Source organism: Oncorhynchus nerka, linkage group LG17 (genome assembly GCF_034236695.1).
Source record: "Oncorhynchus nerka isolate Pitt River linkage group LG17, Oner_Uvic_2.0, whole genome shotgun sequence".
Classification (NCBI taxonomy): domain Eukaryota; kingdom Metazoa; phylum Chordata; class Actinopteri; order Salmoniformes; family Salmonidae; genus Oncorhynchus; species Oncorhynchus nerka.
The window spans coordinates 15819091-15841824 of record NC_088412.1 but is presented as its reverse complement, the minus strand read 5'-3'; the positions used below and the strand labels follow the sequence as shown (position 1 = coordinate 15841824).

Genomic DNA, 22734 nt, shown 5'->3' with positions numbered 1-22734 from the left:
ACTGATTTGAGTGGCATCTTCATAACTGATATATTAAGACCCGGAAACGGTCCACACCTGAGGCAAACACATTTTGTTACATTTGTAAGTGATTAAGTCATGATTTGTCGCAGCATTAGAGTTGTTTCTCACTTTTCTGCCCCTCTAAAATGTGAGCTTTCAAATATTTTACTGTACCCAGTAAGGTAAACTTGTCAATGATGAGGTGTACAAAACTTCACTATGACTGACAAATGTTTTATTGAAGAAGGTTTCATGCCCTTGAGAATGTTTTTTTCTAGAATACTTAAAAGATGTTGAGTCCAATGGCTGCTTTGAGGAACTCTCCTCATCATTAATGCCATAACTCATCATTTTTATCCTCTCCAGTCATCTTAATGAAAATGTGCCTGCAGATCAAAACTATTACCATCAATACCATACATAACATACTGCAGTAACACTCACTAAGGGCCAAAGAGACACTAATGTCTTGCAGCCAAATACCAAGAGATAATTAATAAACCAGGCATCATTATAGTCTTGAAGAGTTCATTTTTCATCTTACTATGCAGATGGTGCCATATCAGCGCTTCATACTTTATATCTATTTTCAACTTTTACCTGAAGGCCGATTGACGGCCAATGAAATTAAGTGAACTGGGTCGTTCCAAGAAATGAGTCACTTAGGCGTCCTTTCTATATTCGAACCCTTTACACTCATGTGAATTGGCCTAAATGGATAGGGTTACATTTAAATGTTTCTTACAAAAGAAATCTGAAAAGCATATGCATAACCATGGTAGCAATTGAAAGGGTTTGGAGCTTATGGGAAAAGTATGAGACTAAAGTGTGAGGTCACAACAGTTCACATGACACAAGACTGAATCCAAACATTACACTGTTGATGTCATGTGCATTTTACATTTAATGTACATTTTTTTTGTTAATGACGAAATCAGAAAAACTCTAGATACATTCAGTGACATGATAAGAATATTCCTGGAAAATGTATTGTAGGTTCAAGAGTTAGGTGTCTTTAAGTGGCCACACTCCTCTCCAAATTGTGCACATTTCCTAAGTAACTTTAATGCACTTTTATAACTCAAAGAAGAATCTTCAACTATAAGGGGCTTTTTTAAAGTTCTCCTAGCTGTGCCATTGAGGAACTAGAACAAGCACACTTACTGTTGTTGTTTACGGAATCCAAAACCGGTCCATTACAACTTGCAATCTGTGTCAGGTGGGCATCATTTGAAAACTTGTTATATTGCCAACATGATTAGCTAAGTTATAAAAAGGATATTACAGTATAGGCTTTCACAATAAAATTCAGGGAAACAGATCGTAATGGTGCGCATAGGAGTCATGAGCGCGTTCAGGTGCGTATGCCATGGCAAATTTTATTCACAGTAGACAAACAGGCTCATTCTGTTCAGAATAACCCAGGGTATGACGTCATGTCATCTTGTAGCTTTACATCAAATATAATGATCATAAATGTTGACACTGTATATGACATGAGTTTAATGATATGGAAATGTGAAGTGCAAATTTGGACTCATGGGTGTTGAGCTTGCTTGTATGATATCAAAGTAGTGTTTTTTATAGTCCTTAATCTTTCAAAATGCATCGAGTCCTCTGAAGTGCAGAGCCTGAGGTCTGACGTCATGTACAGTATAGTATGCTACTATACAGCCACTGCATTCCAATTTAGGCATTTATCAGTGCCATTTTCAACCAGTATACATACTGTAGCTGCACGAGTGTCAAGGGCTATGTAAAAAATTGTGCACCAATATTGCATTTTTAAAAGCCTGTTATATTAAATGAAGTTCCCTTTAATATAGACCACATGTCAAATGTAATAAAACAGATTGTTTTATATGAATAAGACTTGCTAAAGTGCCACAATTCTGCATTTTGGCATGTCCCTCTGTGCACTCTCTGTGACTTCTAGGAAGATATTAACCCACTTAACCACAGAATTCCCCCAAGTTTTCAGCATCATGGTAAAGCCCTGGTTATTTTGTTGCTTTGACAAAATAATTTCTGGAGATTGTGATTTATTTCATGTGATTAGTGATTCATTTTAAAGGGGCAATCAGCAGTAGCTACATCCATTTTTGCACTTAGAAATGAATGGTATGTATCCATTGATTCTTGAAGAATAGTTCAACTGTCGTATTCCATCAAAACTATACACTTGTTTTTTGTGAGGCTATATTAACACTGTATAGCCTCAAAACATTGTTAAAAGTATATGTTTTATATCATGGATGGTCAGTCCTTGCTTCCGTAGCTCTGTTTTTGAATTTGAAATGTGTGACATTTCTCAAGTCCTATCCCTCAGCCTTTATACTAAAAAGGGCATGATCATAATTTTCACAATTTCCCGGTATTATTCCAACCTCATAGTGTGGAATTCTATATATATAAAACACAGGGAAATCACATGTGTGACTGCACTGGGATGTTAAGACATATCAAGCCTGTCTATGGGTAACAGGTTGATGTGTTATGAATGACCCGCTCAGTTTTTCACCACAAAACACCAGGAAATAGTAGAACCAGCTCACCTAGGATTTTACTACTAGATGTTCAATGTTTCTTTTGTAAACAAAAAAATAGTAATTATTAAAATGAGGAACAGGTTCCTTTTTGTTTGACCTTAAAGCAGCAATCAGCAGTATAAACCATAACAAGGCGTACTCCCTACCTTTGTTTTAGTATAATGGCTGTGTGAAATTTCCGCCTGTTTTTGTGGGATGGAGTTTTAGCCTTCCATGGTGATATCACCCAGCTGTATTTTTTCTTATAGACCAATAAGAAAGAGAGTTCCTAACCTCTCTGCCGATGACAGCACATTTTCCGTTTTCCCCTCCCCACTCAGACCACTGTGTGTCCTAAGCAAAAATTCTTGCTTGAGAAATAGCCCTTGGTTAATAAAGAAGCTATTTTTGTTTCTTTTAGACTATTTTAATTTAAAACAATCCAGAAATTATACGATATTGAGATCAAAACGTCTCCATTAGACCTATAATTATTTTTAAATGGTGAAGTTTGCATTCAATTGCCCCTCCCTGTAGCACACAACATGCTTCCATTCCCCCTGTCATAAGGGGATTTATGGCTGATTTAAGAAGAAATCGTCAACCCTGTTATGGTCAACCCTGTTACGGTCATTTCTGTTACTTTATTTGGCACTTAATAGGCATTGGCTATAGATTTTTCTCTTGAGATGGGAAAACATAGATGTTTTTAAAAATGTTGACGTGCTCTTTATGATATAATGATACAATTATTACTTTTCACCAAGTTACACTACCCAAAATGGACTGATTTTGTGGAACGACCCAACTTCACTTTCAAATAACAAAAGTGTTGGGGCAGAAACTTTGTGGCAGTTTTCATCTTTTGAGCTTGAGTGCTTTTGTTTGAGTGAAAAATGTGTGAATTTACACTAACAACTTAATCCCAATGAGAGTACAGACCAGCAGACAACACAGGTTGAATTTTAAACCACCTGCTCTGTTGAGGGGCATTTCTCAAGGGGAACTGTGGGGGGGAACTTGGATCCGGTTGGGAACTTGGTTCGGGTCTCTGATTCTACTGGGTGGGTGATCTGTCCTTGTGCCCTTAGGCCGGCGCTTGACCCTGGTTGCTCCTGTGGCTCGCTCTGCATGTGAGTGTCTGCTAGATGACTGAATGTAATGTAAATGTTGAACGGCTTCACTACAGTTAGATTGTATGTTTTAAAATTCAATAAATAAAAAATTAAAATAACCCTGCTCTGAAATATCCCCCACAGTGTAGCTCTGGCATCTTCATTCTACCCAGAGCAGTCATGGCCAATAGAGAACTATGGCATTTACAGCTCTTCATTTTATTTTCATTTATTAATTCAACCATTTTAAAATCAAGCACCCATAAAACATGAAAAAGCCATACATGCACAAGATTAAAATCATGGAGGATAACACACAATGTCTGGAATCTATTTCCATTGTGGTCCTCTTGTGACAAGATGGAAACACGGTTGTATACAGTATGTCAGTGAGACAGAAAAATACAAAAACAAACATTAAAACAAAGACACCATAGCGCCTATTTAATATTTACAGCAGAGTACACCACAAGACTACTGTGACTGTCTGTCTCTATGGGCTCTCCCTCCATTCAACACAGATGATAAGTATGATCATTACGCTAGGCTTGGTGAGCCAGAGCAGATCACAGTTCCTTAAGTGTTAAGAGTGCAGTGGTCTCAGCCCACTACCAGCCCATAATTAAACGCCTCTGGAGGTCCCAACAGGTCGAAGGAGGAAGTGCTCACTTGTCAGAACATAAGGGCACACTTTATTTAAAGCGTGCTACGCGGCCTCCCTCGGATATCATGGAGACAATTAAAATGGAGGGGAGGAGGTAATTAATTATGATCCATTTCGCTGGCTCCAGACAGTGGGCTCCAGGTGGGGTGAGATTCCACACACACACGCACACACCCACATCAATGTGAGCACACACTGATCGCACACTTGTACATGAGCATACCAGTGTAGACACTCATATAAACTTGGAGATGTTTGAGAGCTTGACACACGTTCTAACTAGCTGTATAACTGGCAAGGCAATGAAACTTAATGGAGGAAAGCACACAACTCGTTAAACCTGAAGTCGTGAAGTCTGTTCTCTTTGTGCACGTTTGAATCCTCATTGGCACAGCTAGACGCAAAAATTAGACAATAAATCTTGTCTGCCCCTTTGTTAATTAAACAATCTATTATCTTTCCCCAATGTTGCATTTATCTCAGTCAGACAGTAATGTACATTTTCTCTCCCCAGGGAGTGTACCTGTGACCCCCGTTCAATACCAGTTTCATTGCCTTGCTCTAAATGGCAAAGACTAGAACTGCTGTTGGGAGAGCTGACCAGCGATCAGTTGGTAAGGCAGAGAGTATGGCTCCAGCCGTATGGCGCTGGGGACATCTGCTCCAGTGCACCGGAGTCGTCCATTTGAGATGACATCACCTGAGTGGACACAGCTGGGGTGGCCTCATATAATGATGCATCACAGAGCACAAGAGCGGTAACAAAGGCCACACCATCTGTATTCTATAACCCTGACCTGTCTGGAGAATGACCAATCTCCCCGTATCGTGCTGTGGTACCTGCCGGTGAGGGACGAGTCATTTATCAGGGGCAGACAGAAAGGTGGCAGAGAGGGGTGCTCTCTTGTTGGACTCATCTGTTTAATCTCTTCCTCTCATGGGGGCTGTGTGGAAGTCTACTCCCTATGTGTGTGGAAGTCTCTTCACTATGTATGTGGAAGTCTCTTCACTATGTATGTGGAAGTCTCTTCATTATGTGTGTGGAAGTCTCTTCACTATGTGTGTGGAAATCTCTTCACTATGTGTGTGGAAGTCTCTTCACTATGTGTGTGGAAATCTCTTCACTATGTGTGTGGAAGTCTCTTCACTATGTATGTGGAAGTCTCTTCACTATGTGTGTGGAAGTCTCTTCACTATGTGTGTGGAAATCTCTTCACTATGTGTGTGGAAGTCTCTTCACTATGTGTGTGGAAGTCTCTTCACTATGTGTGTGGAAGTCTCTTCACTATGTGTGTGGAAGTCTCTTCACTATGTGTGTGGAAGTCTCTTCACTATGTGTGTAGAAGTCTACTCCCTATGTGTGTGGAAGTCTGCTCCCTATGTGTGTGGAAGTCTCTTCACTATGTGTGTGGAAGTCTCTTCACTATGTATGTGGAAGTCTCTTCACTATGTGTGTGGAAGTCTCTTCACTATGTGTGTAGAAGTCTACTCCCTATGTGTGTGGAAGTCTACTCCCTATGTGTGTGGAAGTCTCTTCACTATGTGTGTGGAAGTCTCTTCACTATGTGTGTGGAAGTCTCTTCACTATGTGTGTGGAAGTCTCTTCACTATGTGTGTGGAAGTCTCTTCACTATGTGTGTGGAAGTCTCTTCACTATCTGTGTGGAAGTCTCTTCACTATCTGTGTGGAAGTCTACTCCCTATGTGTGTGGAAATCTCTTAACTATGTGTGTGGAAGTCTACTCCCTATGTGTGTGGAAGTCTACTCCCTATCTGTGTGGAAGTCTACTCCCTATGTGTGTGGAAGTCTCTTCACTATGTGTGTGGAAGTCTCTTCACTATGTGTGTGGAAGTCTCTTCACTATGTGTGTGGAAGTCTCTTCACTATGTGTGTGGAAGTCTCTTCACTATGTGTGTGGAAGTCTCTTCACTATGTGTGTGGAAGTCTCTTCACTATCTGTGTGGAAGTCTCTTCACTATGTGTGTGGAAGTCTCTTCACTATGTATGTGGAAGTCTCTTCACTATGTGTGTGGAAGTCTCTTAACTATGTATGTGGAAGTCTCTTCACTATCTGTGTGGAAGTCTCTTAACTATGTGTGTGGAAATCTACTCCCTATGTGTGTGGAAGTCTACTCCCTATCTGTGTGGAAGTATCTTAACTATGTGTGTGGAAGTCTCTTAACTATGTGTGTGGAAGTCTACTCCCTATGTGTGTGGAAGTCTCTTCACTATGTGTGTGGAAGTCTCTTCACTATGTGTGTGGAAGTCTCTTCACTATGTGTGTGGAAGTCTCTTCACTATGTGTGTGGAAGTCTCTTCACTATCTGTGTGGAAGTCTCTTCACTATCTGTGTGGAAGTCTACTCCCTATGTGTGTGGAAATCTCTTAACTATGTGTGTGGAAGTCTACTCCCTATCTGTGTGGAAGTCTCTTCACTATGTGTGTGGAAGTCTCTTCACTATGTGTGTGGAAGTCTCTTCACTATCTGTGTGGAAGTCTCTTCACTATCTGTGTGGAAGTCTACTCCCTATGTGTGTGGAAATCTCTTAACTATGTGTGTGGAAGTCTACTCCCTATGTGTGTGGAAGTCTACTCCCTATCTGTGTGGAAGTCTACTCCCTATGTGTGTGGAAGTCTCTTCACTATGTGTGTGGAAGTCTCTTCACTATGTGTGTGGAAGTCTCTTCACTATGTGTGTGGAAGTCTCTTCACTATGTGTGTGGAAGTCTCTTCACTATCTGTGTGGAAGTCTCTTCACTATCTGTGTGGAAGTCTACTCCCTATGTGTGTGGAAATCTCTTCACTATGTGTGTGGAAGTCTCTTCACTATCTGTGTGGAAGTCTCTTCACTATCTGTGTGGAAGTCTCTTCACTATCTGTGTGGAAGTCTACTCCCTATGTGTGTGGAAATCTCTTCACTATGTGTGTGGAAGTCTCTTCACTATGTGTGTGGAAGTCTCTTCACTATGTGTGTGGAAGTCTCTTCACTATGTGTGTGGAAGTCTCTTCACTATGTGTGTGGAAATCTCTTCACTATGTGTGTGGAAGTCTCTTCACTATGTGTGTGGAAGTCTCTTAACTATGTGTGTGGAAATCTCTTCACTATGTGTGTGGAAATCTCTTCACTATGTGTGTGGAAGTCTCTTCACTATGTGTGTGAAAGTTTCTTGGAAGTCTCTTCGCAATGGCCCATGCATCCTAAAAGAATTGCAGCCATGTTCAGAGTAAGGGGATGGAACCCGAAACCCCAGCGATAGCCAATAGTCAGAAAGAGGGAGCTTTCATGGTGGCTCACATTGGTACTGTAGTCTAATTGCACTCTGGCCCATTAGAAACATACATTTAATCAGGTTAAATAAATAGATCTCTGACAGAATCATAATGTTCAAAACATCCTTCAACAAGTCTAAGTATTTTGGCAGAGACCAATTTTCATTTTACTTCACTCAAGGAAAGATTAACACATGTATCACTGCTAGAAAAGCTCCGATATCTCTGTCCAGCAGCTGGTTATGTCAATGCTTACTCTAGACCATAATCCTCAGGAGACATACGTCCCCATGTTCTATGGGTCTGTGGCTCTGTCTGAGACATGTTGCAGGGGCCACTGCCTGGGCTTATATTCATTGAGGTTCAGAAAGTTGCAGACAGAAATGTAATCACTAGACTAGGCATGATTCACTATTCATGACAGACATATCCCTCCCGATGTATTTCTATCTGAACAATGTGTAAGGTTTAACCACCTTGGACACACACACCTCCGTCGGTTGATGGTTTGGCTAATGATTCCAAGTTGTGTACGAGACCCACCTCTCAGACCCGTCGGACTGGAAAAGCTGGGATGGTGTGAGCCTCATCCCCAAGACAGGATGTAAGCTCCCTTCTCAGCAGGCTGTGGCTTTAATGGGGATTCAACTTCTTAGCACTTTAGACCGTTTTTATCATCGTAGATTTGAAAGAAATGCTGAAGGCTAAATGGCGATGTTCACCCCCTGAGCGCATTCACAACATCAAAGAAACACACCAAAACACACAATAAAGAACTCTAATTCTGATGTATGATTTCATATTGTTTTGGATGATTGCACTCAGACATCGCATCCATTGCAATAGCATCCATCGCACTCGGGTAGCGATGTCTCTGGCAGGTTTATTTATAACACGGTAAACAAGATCACGCAGGAAGGGAAACAAAGGGACGTCTCTCTTGTTCTTCCGCCAAGAGCTTGGCAGCTGATACCTTTCTAGCTGAGGCCACATGCCAGCCCATTGAATCTGAATGAAAGTGCCAGCGACTGGGGGTCCTTTGAGCCAAGATGGAGACCTGCTCTGCTACAGTACAGCATGTGGAAGTTAGCTATAAGACAGGGATAGGATACCTTCTCAGAATGTCAAACTCTTTGTTATCCCTCATCTCTAGCTCAAGTGCAAAGAACGAAGAAAAAAAAACATGAGAAGAGAACATAGTACAAATGTTATATGTACAATACATGTACCAATACACATTGTACTGTATTGTCAAATATTCTGCTAGAATCAATATAACATTTATTTACCCTCAATACACAACACTGAAACCACCTCCATTTACAATGACATAGCAATACAAGTTACCATACTTCACCCTCAATAAGAAATCAAAAGAAAACCCAAGAGCACAGACATGTGGCAAACAAACCAGCTGAATATCAAGCATCTATTTGTGAGCATAGCCCATCACATTGCTGTGTGCAAATTCCATTTCCAATATTCATTCTTTAGTAAAATCACAAAAGATAATCTAGCTGGGAGTCAAATGAAAGCAGGTCCTCTGAGATTTTTCCTGTGGCTCAATGACTGAAGTGCTGAGAGCAACACAAATTCATTTGACCAGGCTGGTCTCTACACAAAGGAAGAGTTCACATATGTAAAATAAGATCAGAGACGTATATAACCTTTATGTAGCAGTGAAAACCTTGCTATGACTAACGTAAAGTGCTTATTAAGCTATAAGGTATACCTTCATGGTCTGTAACGTATATATCAAGGAAGATGATCTTCTACCCTTTTTAAGGTGGAGATTAATCTAAGTAGGGGAGTACAGGGTTGGTTGTCTCACGGATTGTTTGTCACCGTGCTAATTAGTCCCAACCTAAATGGTGCTGTGTAATATTTTTAAGGTTAAAATGTGAATTGTTTGAAAAACTGTATCCACCTGGTCAGTTCATGTCAGCATGACAAAACATTGATGTGACTGGGATTGATCTGATTTTCATAGGTGAAAGTTTAAAAAAAATATTTTGGTATTTTCTTTGTAAATGTTTGAATGATGGGAGTATCCATAAACAATTATGTTTGTTGAAAATAGGAAAGGGAGAGTTATATTTCAAACCTATTTCTGAGTTCATAGGTCAAGCCATGTAGTAGCTACTGTAGCATATGAATTAGCTTTGGGTGGTGGTAGAGGATGGTTGTCACAGGGAATATGGGGTTGGTTGTCACAATCCAATTGCTCGACGACCCTCCCTGAATTTGAATCCTCTGCTCTATCAGTCGCTACATACATTAAGTCTGAGTCTGCCGGACTACAAGTCATTTGTGTATGTGACTTCATTGTACAGAGCAAATTCATCAGTTATTGGATCGTCTATAACAAATCTAACCAGAGTATCTAAGTTGATTACGTCATCATGTATGCCGGCTCTGGCCCAACCCATCGGTTTCTGAGACAAATCAGAACGGTCAGAATGTGTTCGCATTCTAGAAGAAACATGGCCAGAGCTATGTGGATGGGTAGCCAGGCAAACAATCTAACCCATTGTAACATACTGTATTGTTGGGGACATTGCAACTGTCAGTATACAATAAATCCCAAGCTCTTTTGTGCTTGTGCCACAAATCAAATCAAATGTTATTGGTCACATACACATGTTTAGCAGATGTTATTGTGGTTGTAGCGAAATGCTTGTGTTCCTAGCTCCAACCGTGCAGTAGTGTCTAACAATTCACAACAATACACACAAATCTAAAAGTAAAAGAATGGAATAAAGAAATATATAAATATTAGGACGAGCAATGTCGGAGTGGCATTGACTAAAGTACAGTAGAATAGAATACAGTATGTACATATGAGATGAGTAAAGCTGTATGTAAACATTATTATAAAGAGCTCCCTTCGTTGCCTCTCTCTCACACACATATGTTTTCTGTCACACACCCACATACACGGACCCAGGGAGAGTAGTGGCTGCCTTGGCAACAGCTAAAGGGGATACTAATAAATATAAATACACGAGTGTGCAAACACACACATACACACAAATGTACTCAAAATGTAATATGTTATTCTCAAAGCCTAAAATGCTGAATTCTGTCAGGAATATCGTTTGATCAAAGAAAGGCTATGTCTAAGACTGTGGTCTATGTAGCTTCATTACCTGTTACAAAGGGAGTAAGTTTACTAGCAAACATTGTGACAACCAAGCCCATACCGTGTGACATCTAACCCATCGATGGGGCTGGTTGTCATTATTTGACAAAGTGTGTTTGATGGCTTATAACTCCATGTTGGAATAAGATGTGTGGATAAAAGTGTCTCCATTTCAACCCAAGTCCTTGGTCTTTCTCCTGATGTTGAAAAGTTTTGTAAGTTAAACTGGTGCTGAGAAATACACACCAGTGTAAAAAGTGTGACAACCAACCCCGTTCTCCCCTACATCTCCACCTCAACTCCACCAATGTGGTAGGACGGGTGTTTGGAGCAGAAGCAGGAAGCTCTTCCCACAGGTGACACCCGTCTCTGGCCATATGGCACAAAGGCTGGGTACCTTGGCACCATCCTCACCTTGGTCACACTAACACACTGGAGAGATGTTGGTGACAGGCACACCTCACCCCATGCATGTCTAAACACCTGTGCTAGCCTTCTGTTCTCTGCTCAGCGTTGCCTCGTAACAACACTCGTCTCCTTGTTGCGTGTCTGAGAAATGTTCCTGGTCTTTTCAGGGGCAGAATGTAGGATTTTCTGTTCAAAAGGGCCAGGGTGACACAGAGTAGGATATTGTCTAGGTTTGAAGACGTGACGAACCAATGTGGCACCAACATATTGTGAATCTTCTGTTTGCACAGAAACTACATCCCGCATCACGGACGTGGGTCCACATCTGAACGAATAAACCAATATTGTGTGCAAGACACAGTACACAAACCGTTTCCCTTCTTGCCATGCATAAATGGCTAAACATGTCAATAAGGGAAGAGAAAGACATACAAGCCAGGTTGTTGTCATCAAAGGTCAAAGGTGTGTGTGTGTGTGTGTGTGTGTGTGTGTGTGTGTGTGTGTGTGTGTGTGTGTGTGTGTGTGTGTGTGTGTGTGTGTGTGTGTGTGTGTGTGTGTGTGTGTGTGTGTGTGTGTGTGTGTGTGTGTGTGTGTGTGTGTGTGTGTGTGTGTGTGTGTGTATGTGTGTGCGCTTCTATGTTTGCATGTGTGAGCGTGTGTCCCAGAAAGCAGCGTCCAGCAGTGCAGTGAAAGAGCAGGGGGTTGATGAGCTTAAATCATGCCTCTATTCAATCACTCAACCACTGTAGTGCATTGACCAGCAGCCCTCTGCTAAAGTTGGCGTGCTGAACTGATAACTCATGTGAACAAATATAAGCTTGGCAGTTCTCTGATGTCTGGCGATAGATCACTATTTAGCATTGACCTCTCCCTCTCCACTATTGCACAGTATTCATCATCTAACACATTATTTGTTTGCAAACATGTATGACATTTATTGTAAAGAAATATATAATAATCAGAGATTCAGAGATGGTTGGAAAAAACTAATAAATTCTTCTTATTAGGTCTTATAAAAGTCAAATTGAGCATTTATTTGATACTTCTTGTCATTGTTCGGGAAAAGTGTGATGCAGACGACAGGTCAACTGAAGGGCGATGTGGCACACAGCACGGCTCATAAACTAATGGAGCATCTTGTAAAAAGATACTTCCCTGTATTACCTGCTCAACGATTAAATATAGTCCAGATGGTTTGGGAGTGTAAGGACACGTTGTCTATTGCATCAGGTATTTCACAATATCTTTGGAAATAAGAGGATCAGTGATCAGGCACTGCAAAAAAAGGGTCTGATTGAGGAAAGTAGCATGTCAGTTGAAAAAGACAGTTTGAAGAGACTGTTCAAATTACAGCCCAAACTCCTGCTTTCCAAAATTGTACCATGTTTATGTGTCATTCAACATGCAATTTCCACGTTCAAATAACTTTAAATGTCAATAGTAATACATAATGTATCACAACCAAGCCAAAGTAGTCTCAAACATGTATTGTATATTAGCCGGAGGGAGAAACTTGAGTCGAAAAGCTCAGGCACTTTCTCTGTCACTCAGTGGAAGAGTCATCCGTCAACCACTCAGAGCAACCACGCAGCTCTCTGGGGCTTCAGCACATCAATCACACAGACACACACACACACACACACACACACACACACACACACACACACACACACACACACACACACACACACACACACACACACACACACACACACACACACCTACTGAGGCTGCACCTGTCAGAATGTATGTGCGACCTCGTAAAAATGTGTGTATTTGTTTATGTGTGTACTTGAGAGAAAGATATACTGTAGCTTCTGTATGTTTAACTATCTTTACTTGTTTATAACCCATTTCTCTGCTCTGTTAAATCCACACCTGTGTTTACATCCTTCATATACTCTGTTCTGTTAGGAGGCATGACTGGACGGTCTGCAGAGCTGCCTTTGAAAGAATGCAGTGTGTAGACATTAGTAGACTAGCACGTCCTATACATACATTATCTTACTTATCCCCAGTGATCCTAAATGCTTTTCATAGAGAAAAGTCAAATCCATCACTGCCACTCAGTGGTTGCATCCCAATACTCTAAAATGGCACCCAGCTTGACTCTCCTAGTGTCTCAAACTGAAAATAATTGATGTGAGAATGTCATAGAGGGACCCATGAGTACGCTTTCACCGGTCTATTCTTTCTAGATAGATGTAGATGAAGGAAAAAAGACGCAGGTTAGCGTTTTTTCAGCATGAATCTTGTTCTGGAGGCAGCTCTGCGGAGTAGTCACTAGCTGAATTTAAACCTAACCTAACCTTAACCACACTGCCTAAACCTTACCTTAAATTAAATTTTACAATATAGCCAGTTTTTACTTTGCAGCTGGCCTATCAAAGGGGAAATCTCTCAGTTCTGCCTCCAGGACAAGAGTTGTGACAATAACGTCAACCTGGAAACAAGATAAGGAAAGAGCCACTTTAGGGTATGTTGGGAGGATATTACTACCACCAATGTTCTCTATTCCTGGTTTTACGTTTCCAGTAGGCCTGCAAGGGATGAGGGCACAACAGCACAAACTATGCCTTGTCATCTAAAGGGTTTTGCCAGACAGGTATCATTTTCCTCAATTACAGGTATTATCAGGAAAATGGTAGCCATTTCTATCACAGCAGTGTCATAGTCAATACCATAGTGCAGTATGAATGACCTCTGGTGAGCTACAGTACACAGAGGAAGAGCTAGCTACACAGAGGAAGATGACCGTATCGTACCAAGTAAGAAGCTCTACATTTATTATGCGGTCTTTTGCTATTCATTTGCCCAAACCGGGTGACTAGTGTCAATAAAATTAGCATACAACAAAAATATATATATACATTATTTCACAGCCATTGTTTATGTGTATTTTATGTATAATTTTTAGCACTTGCTATCAGTGAATTAATCTCTTCTATCTCTGCCTGGATTCTGATTATTATCCAAAACCAGATATATGTTAACATACTGTGCACGCTTCTGTGTGTGTGTGTGTGTGTGTGTGTGTGTGTGTGTGTGTGTGTGTGTGTGTGTGTGTGTGTGTGTGTGTGTGTGTGTGTGTGTGTGTGTGTGTGTGTGTGTGTGTGTGTGTGTGTGTGTGTGTGTGTGTGTGTGCATGGGTGTGTGTCTACATTCGTTAGGGAACAGAGCCGTAGTATGGAACAGCAGCTCCCCCAGCTGTAACACTGAGAGTGAGGCAGTAAGAGAGAAAGGAAGTGAGTGAGAGAGAAAAACAGAGAAAGGTGTGAAGAAAGCAAGTGAAAAACAGAGAGAAAAAGGGAGGGTACATAGTGTAAAGAAGAGGCAGAAGAATCCTGAGAGAGAGAGAGAGAGAGAGAGAGAGAGAGAGAGAGAGAGAGAGAGAGTTGTGAGAGATAAAGAGTGAAAACAGTGGAGTGATGCAGAGCAAGAGAGAGCAAGAGAGAGAGTTTCGACCCTGCATGCGGGAGAATCACCATGGCAACCGGTGAGCCATGAAGGCTGCTCTCCTCTTTTAAAACTGAAATGGTAGAAATAAAAGTAAGCATGTGACTCGACACATATCTCCCAATCTCACATGTAATATCTCCCAGTTTCAGGCATGCCAAACTGAGATTGCATACCTGAAAAAGGCATTTTCCAGCTGAATATGTTCCGGCTGTTCTAGTAAGCAATTTTTTTTAAACACACTAGTGATCATGCTAGACACTAGCCTGACGACTCTTCCGCTGCTCTGTCATTCGCTACATACTTTAGTCTGAGACTGCCGTCATTGAAGTCGTTTGTAGTGACGAGGGGCATGAGGGGCGTTGTACAGAACAAAGTCAACAGCAATTGGATCGTCTCTAACCAGAGTATCAAAGCCAATGTTGAATTTTCAAACCGACGCTTTACGAACGTTGTGTTTTGGCTCTGGACCAATCAGATGGCCCCAAATATTTGCATTCAGTGGAAGGTCGGTGAGGTACTCAGAACCAGACTCATTTCCCCCTTCTGATGACCAGGTGGCGAATCGCATCTCTGCATGTCTGGCAGACATATCAGTGTGGATGACGGATCACCACCTCAAGCTGAACCTCGGCAAGACGGAGCTGCTCTTCCTCCCGGGGAAGGACTGCCCGTTCCATGATCTCGCCATCACGGTTGACAACTCCATTGTGTCCTCCTCCCAGAGCGCTAAGAACCTTGGCGTGATCCTGGACAACACCCTGTCGTTCTCAACTAACATCAAGGCGGTGGCCCGTTCTTGTAGGTTCATGCTCTACAACATCCGCAGAGTACGACCCTGCCTCACACAGGAAGCGGCGCAGGTCCTAATCCAGGCACTTGTCATCTCCCGTCTGGATTACTGCAACTCGCTGTTGGCTGGGCTCCCTGCCTGTGCCATTAAACCCCTACAACTCATCCAGAACGCCGCAGCCCGTCTGGTGTTCAACCTTCCCAAGTTCTCTCACGTCACCCCGCTCCTCCGCTCTCTCCACTGGCTTCCAGTTGAAGCTCGCATCCGCTACAAGACCATGGTGCTTGCCTACGGAGCTGTGAGGGGAACGGCACCTCAGTACCTCCAGGCTCTGATCAGGCCCTACACCCAAACAAGGGCACTGCGTTCATCCACCTCTGGCCTGCTCGCCTCCCTACCACTGAGGAAGTACAGTTCCCGCGAAGCCCAGTCAAAACTGTTCGCTGCTCTGGCCCCCAAATGGTGGAACAAACTCCCTCACGACGCCAGGACAGCGGAGTCAATCACCACCTTCCGGAGACACCTGAAACCCCACCTCTTTCAGGAATACCTAGGATAGGATAAAGTAATCCTTCTCACCCCCCCTTAAAAGATTTAGATGCACTATTGTAAAGTGGCTGTTCCACTGGATGTCTTAAGGTGAACGCACCAATTTGTAAGTCGCTCTGGATAAGAGCGTCTGCTAAATGACTTAAATGTAAATGTAAATTGCAGAGAACAAACTAACATCCATGGGTGTGGCGTAGTGTGTGGCCGGAGCAAGGAGTCTGGGTAGCCAGGCAAGCCAGACACATCATCTGCAGGCTGACAAATGATGTGTAAATATCATACCAACCTTTGGTTGATGTCAACATGTATGAAGGTTTACATTTGCTGACTGTACTGTGTGCTCATGAATATGCAACATCCTCCTGATATAGTGATGTTAACTAAATGACCTATTTAGTTGTATCTGTGCTAGCCAGACATTTACACAATAACTAAATGACCTATTAAGTTGGGTCTGTGCTAGCCAGACATTTGTTTTAACTAAACTGCCTATTAAATTGTATCTGTGCTAGCCAGACATTTACACAATAACTAAATGACCTATTTAGTTGTATCTGTGCAAGCCAGACATTTACACAGCAACTAAATGACCTATTAAGTTGTATCTGTGCTAGCCAGACATTTACACAATAACTAAATGACCTATTTAGTTGTATCTGTGCTAGCCAGACATTTACACAATAACTAAATGACCTATTTAGTTGTATCTGTGCTAGCCAGACATTTACACAATAACTAAATTACCTATTAAGTTGGGTCTGTGCTAGCCAGACATTTGTTTTAACTAAACTGCCTATTAAATTGTATCTGTGCTAGCCAGACATTTACACAATAACTAAATGACCTATTTAGTTGTATCTGTGCTAGCCAGACATTTACACAATAACTAAATGACCTATTTAGTTGTATCTGTGCTAGCCAGACATTTACACAATAACTAAATGACCTATTTAGTTGTATCTGTGCTAGCCAGACATTTACACAATAACTAAATTACCTATTTAGTTGTATCTGTGCTAGCCAGACATTTACACAATAACTAAATGACCTATTTAGTTGTATCTGTGCTAGCCAGACATTTACACAATAACTAAATGACCTATTTAGTTGTATCTGTGCTAGCCAGACATTTACACAATAACTAAATGACCTATTTAGTTGTATCTGTGCTAGCCAGACATTTACACAATAACTAAATGACCTATTTAGTTGTATCTGTGCTAGCCAGACATTTACACAATAACTAAATGACCTATTTAGTTGTATCTGTGCTAGCCAGACATTTACACAATAACGAAATGACCTATTAAGTTGTATCGGTGCTAGCCAGACATTTACACAATAACGAAATGACCTATTAAGTTGTATCGGTGCTAGCCAGATATTTGTAATAACTAAACTGCCTATTAAATTGTATCTGTGCCAACAAGACATCTACAGATGAACACAAAATGGCATCAAACACACATTTTGTAACATACTCTGTTTTAAGCAACAAATGCAGAAGATCCTACATTTTCCCCAACTCCCTCATGAAATGACAATGAAGTGATGCACACTTCTGAAGAGGAAGCTCAGGAGAAATCCCCCCTAGTCTGGATAGATGAGCCAGGGCATTAGAGGTAAATCTCAATCTGGCAACCGTCAATCTGCCAACCGTCAATCTGGCAACTGTCAATCTGGCAACTGGGGGGCATATCTGAGCCTGTTCATTTCAGCTGAGCTTTCATGCAACCCTCACAGTTTGTATGGAGAGAGAACTGCCATCTATGGGTACGTTTGACATCAGGGTGCATATCTCGTGATGTTTCCCAGCAATGATAGCTGACTTTCTTTCCTAGTATATTTTCCTCGTCTCCTTGCTTTGTCTCCTTATCCAATTGGCAAGGATCCGATCCCCCAGAACCTATTTGTCAATAACATAACAATAACATACTCATAATGGCTGTCAGGCAGGCATCCCTGTGGCTCATTTCTATATACACCTACTTTAATAGACTGTGCAATGACTGGATTATTGATCACATCCTGAACTAGACGGCACTATCCCACACCATTATGCAGCTGAGAATATGTGTTTGAAAATGTATTCATGCTGACATATAGGCATTTTACTTGTATCTCTATTAAGCTGATGTATTGGCATGCACAGAGACAGAGAGAGGGCGAGTGAGAGAGAGAGAGAGAGGGGGGGTGAGAGATAGATAGAGAGATAGATAAAGATAGAGATAGAGAAAGAGAAAGAGAGAGAAGGGGGCTAGAGATAGAGAGTGGGGCGAGAGTGAGAGACAGACAGACAGACAGACAGACAGACAGACAGACAGACAGACAGACAGACAGACAGACAGACAGACAGACAGACAGACAGACAGACAGACAGACAGACAGACAGACAGACAGACAGACAGACAGACAGAGCACACAAGCACACTAAAGGCTCTGGTACTGAATTGCTATAGAACATTTTGATGTTTACTCAAGTCTATTTTAGGAAACATGGCTGATGTTTGTTTTGGATCATTGTCTTTCTTTCTATATATCTCTCACTCTGTCTCTATCTCTCTCTCTTTCGCTCTCTTAAACGCGTACACATGCACACGCAGGCACACGCGTTCACTCTGTTTTCCTCTATCTATCTCTGTCTCTGTCTCTGTCTCTGTCTCTCTCTCTCTCTCTCTCTCTCTCTCTATCTCTCTCTCTCTCTCTATCTCTCTCTCTCGCTCAGATTACTCCATCTCCTCTGTGGGCCAACAGGGGGTTGCAGAGCCCCCTCCAGCCCAGCAGAATAAGACAACCTCCCCCCGCAAAGGTTAACAAGAGCAGTTTGATTCATCGGCTCATCAATAAGAATGTATAAGAGCAGCCATTTTTAATAATCTTCAACAACCCCAGTCTCTTCCCCCTTATCCCCCGTCTCTCTCTCTCAATTCAATTCAAATGGATTTATTGGCATGGGAAACATAAGCCAGTGAAATAGATAATAAACACAAGTGAAATAAACAATCACAAATTAACAGTAAACATTACGTTCACAAAAGTTTCAAAGGAATAGAGACATTTAAAATGTCATATTATGGCTATGTACAGTGTCATAAGTACAAAAGGGAAAATAAATAAACATAAATATGAGTTGTATTTACAAAGGTGTTTGTTTTTCACTGGTTGCCCTTTTCTTGTGGCAACAGGTCACATATATTGCTGCTTTGATGGAACGCTGTGGTATTTCACCAAAATAGATATGGGAGTTTATCAAAATTTGATTTGTTTTCGAATTCTTTGTGGGTCTGTGTAATATGAGGAAAATATGTGTCTCTAATATGGTCATACATTTGTCAGGAGGTTAGGAAGGAGGTTAGGAAGTGCAGCTCAGTTTCCACCTCATTTTGTGCACAAAACAATGAAGGCAGAATGCATAGGTAAGATAGGAGAATGTTACAACTGAGAAGTGAAGTTTGTTTGACACAGTTTTAAATGATTCTAACAGTGATACTTTTTGTTGGGTCTTTTTTCATCTTCAATTAATATTTTTGCAGGAATCTCCTTGCGAATGATTTTGCCGAAGATTGTATCACCGCCGGGCAGGGCAACCTGAGCTGACGTTTTCCTTGCTAAGAAGTGACCTATGCAATTTGAAAAATATTTTCTGAAATTCATCAAATTCAAGTCCTAAAATAGACTTGAGTAAACATCAAAAATAAATATTTCAATTGACTATCAGAGCCTGTCTCTCTATCTGTCAGTCAGTCTGCCTCTCTATTTCTCTCTGTCTCATTCTCTCTCTCTCTGTCTCTCAATTCAAGGGGCTTTATCTCTCTCTCTCTCTGTCTGTCTGTCTGTCTGTCTGTCTGTCTGTCTGTCTGTCTGTCTGTCTGTCTCTCTCTGTCTCTCTCTGTCTCTCTCTCTCTCTCTCTCTCTCTACCTCTCTCTCTGTCTGTCTGTCTGTCTGTCTGTCTGTCTGTCTGTCTGTCTGTCTGTCTGTCTGTCTGTCTGTCTGTCTGTCTGTCTGTCTGTCTGTCTGTCTGTCTGTCTGTCTGTCTGTCTGTCTGTCTTTCTTGCTCTGTCGGTCTGCCTCTCACTTTTCATTTTTTGTCTCCCTCTCTCTATATCTCTCATCCTTTTTACCGACACCTCACTGTGCCATCAAATACTTTGTGAAAAGTCTGTCCCTCTCTATCCTCCTTCATGTTTTACCTTTGCATTTTACTGGCTGTTGATCATACGGGTCCTTGCTCTTTAACCCTGATGCAGTGAAAATAGAGTAATCTAAGGACAGAAAGGAATATACATGAATGGAGATTTGATAGGACAACAACACACAGCAATAAAAGTATAGTTAAGTTCTATAAGCTGTTTCAATGCACTAGAGGAGTACTGTGTTAATAAACTGCAGTCACACATAACTTAGTACCTTAGTGAGATACAATGCTGTTACTTAAATGTAATAGTTTTATTAGCCTCCCCATGAGGATTAAGATGGCGTCGTCTGAGTACAATGTGATGCTAAACCACCCTGAAGAAGGCTTTAAAGCCTAAACATCTGTGTACGCCATCCCCGATGCAGTTCAAATGTATTTATTTGTACTTATTTTAATTTACAGGTTTTACGCACCAACCTAACTTTTGGGAGAGAGCAATGGTGCTCTTCGCTATTAAACCACAGAGAATTAAATGTTTTCTGTTCAAGTCCCCTGTCACTTTGCCTGCTCCTACCTTTACACTGTGGTTGTCTGGTCTGTTTGCTTGTCCCTTCCTGATTCTCTACACTGTCCAGGTGATCCTGAAGGGCCTTCTCATTCCTCAGCCTGCGCTGCTCTTCTTTAGACTCTTTGGCCATGTCTTTATCTCTCCTATCCTTCTGACCAGGCCCCCGTCTCCCCTCTTCCACCACCTTCTCATATTTTTCCATAATGAACTCTGCATCTGTCTTTGGCTCTGTCACTTTGTCATTCCCATCTTTCCTTTGGACAATCTCACTTTTATAACTCACTTTGGCCTGCTGAACCGGGGGGACATTGGCCATGCCTGAGAGAGAGAGAGACAGAGAGACAGAGAGAGAGAGAGAGAGAGAGAGAGAGAGAGAGAGAGAGGTTGGGAGAGAGAAATGGAGAGAGAGAGAGAGAGAGAGAGAGAGAGACAGAGAGAGACAGAGAGAGAGAGAGAGAGAGAGAGAGAGAGAGAGAGAGAGAGGTAGGGACTATAAGTGTCTTTTAGGAGGTGAAGCCACATCTTGAATTTCCACACTGTCTGACCTGGACACTTTTTAATGAAGGCTCGAATAAAGGATGAGTCTGGTGTGGTTCTCTCACTATGAGATGAAAGGATGAGTCTGGTGTAGTTCTCTCACTATGAGATGAAAGGATGAGTCTGGTGTGGTTCTCTCACTATGAGATGAAAGGATGAGTCTGATGTGGTTCTCTCACTATGAGATATGTTAGTATATGATGGTTTGCTAGAGTGTAGACTACCTGTGTTGCTGCTGCCCTGACACACACGTGCAACTCCCGACTGAAGAAAGGGTGGACATGGGTCGGAGGGTCGGAGATGCAACCACTCCTCCCTATGTCTTTCTGCCTCTCTCTGCTGCATGAAGTCCAACCAGACCGAGAATTGATGATGATGTAAATCAAGTGTTATCAAGTGTTAATCAAATGGTATGCTGCTGGGGCAGTACTGTTGATATTTAAACTAAGGTGCTCAGGCACAGGTAGACCCCTATCTGTACCACAAGGTTTCATTTCCAGTTTTTAGGACTACAAACTGGCAAGCTCTATGGCCACAACCATCTGTGACAATCCTAAATAGAGAGAGAATGCTTTGAGTACTAAACTGTGGGTACATTAGAGACCATTTTCTCTGGCACGCTCAATTCTGTTAGCATATCTTTCAAGTATAATGTGACAAAAAAATATTGGAGAATCTAAGGCTGGTGAATGTTTTTTTGAAAGACTTTGCAAACCCTAGAGGTTAGGAATCGGGGCTATTATCCATACTGTTTCTCTAGCAAAACACAGAACACAGAATTGGTCTTGACCTGACCCTTAAAAACATTGTGCACACACAAACCATTGATGATAAAATGATTTTATTATTTTATAATGCTTGAAGAATATAAAAATGTATATAGAAAACAAGGGAAAGAATGAAAATTAATTTCAGAAAATATTTTTCAAATTGCAGAGGTCACTTCTTTGCAAGGAAAACGTCAGGAACTGAAAAAAGACCCAACAAAAAGTATCACTGTTAGAATCATGTAATACTATGTCAAACAAACTTCACTTATCCGTTGTAACATTCTCCTCTCTTACCTATGCATTCTGCCTTCATTTTTTTGCGCACAAGGGGTTTCAAGACTTTAGCGAAACGATTTTTCCCAGCTGCAAATATAGAGACATCTGAGAGAGAGAGAGCGAGAGAGAGAGAGAGAGAGAGCGAGAGAGACAGAGACAGAGACAGATAGAGGAAAACAGAGTGAACACGTGTGCGTATGCGTTTTATATCTCTCATCATTTTTACCGACACCTCACTGAGCCATCAAATACTTTGTGAAAAGTCTGTCCCTCTCTATCCCCCTTCATGTTTTACCTTTGCATTTTACTGGCTGTTGATCATACGGGTCCTTGCTCTTTAGCCCTGGTGCAGTGAAAATAGAGTAATCTAAGGACAGAAAGGAATATACATGAATGGAGATTTGATAGAACAACAACACACAGCAATAAAAGTATTGTTAAGTTCTATAAACTGTTTCAATGCACTAGAGGAGTACTGTGTTAATAAACTGCAGTCACACATAACTCAGTACCTTAGTG

At 41.5% G+C, this 22734-nt stretch overlaps 1 protein-coding gene across 1 annotated transcript in view; it reads right to left on the bottom strand.

Annotated features, from left to right (window-relative positions):
* Positions 1–22108: 22108 nt before the first annotated feature.
* LOC115145432 (golgin subfamily A member 6-like protein 25) overlaps positions 22109–22734 on the bottom strand; it is a 22036-nt gene continuing 21410 nt past the window's right edge. The window contains exons 5-6 of the mRNA XM_065002762.1: positions 22511–22582; positions 22109–22137 (exon numbers count right to left, since the gene is read on the bottom strand). Of these exons, the coding sequence (XP_064858834.1) occupies positions 22109–22137; positions 22511–22582 (101 nt within the window). The remainder of the gene's footprint in view (positions 22138–22510; positions 22583–22734) is intronic.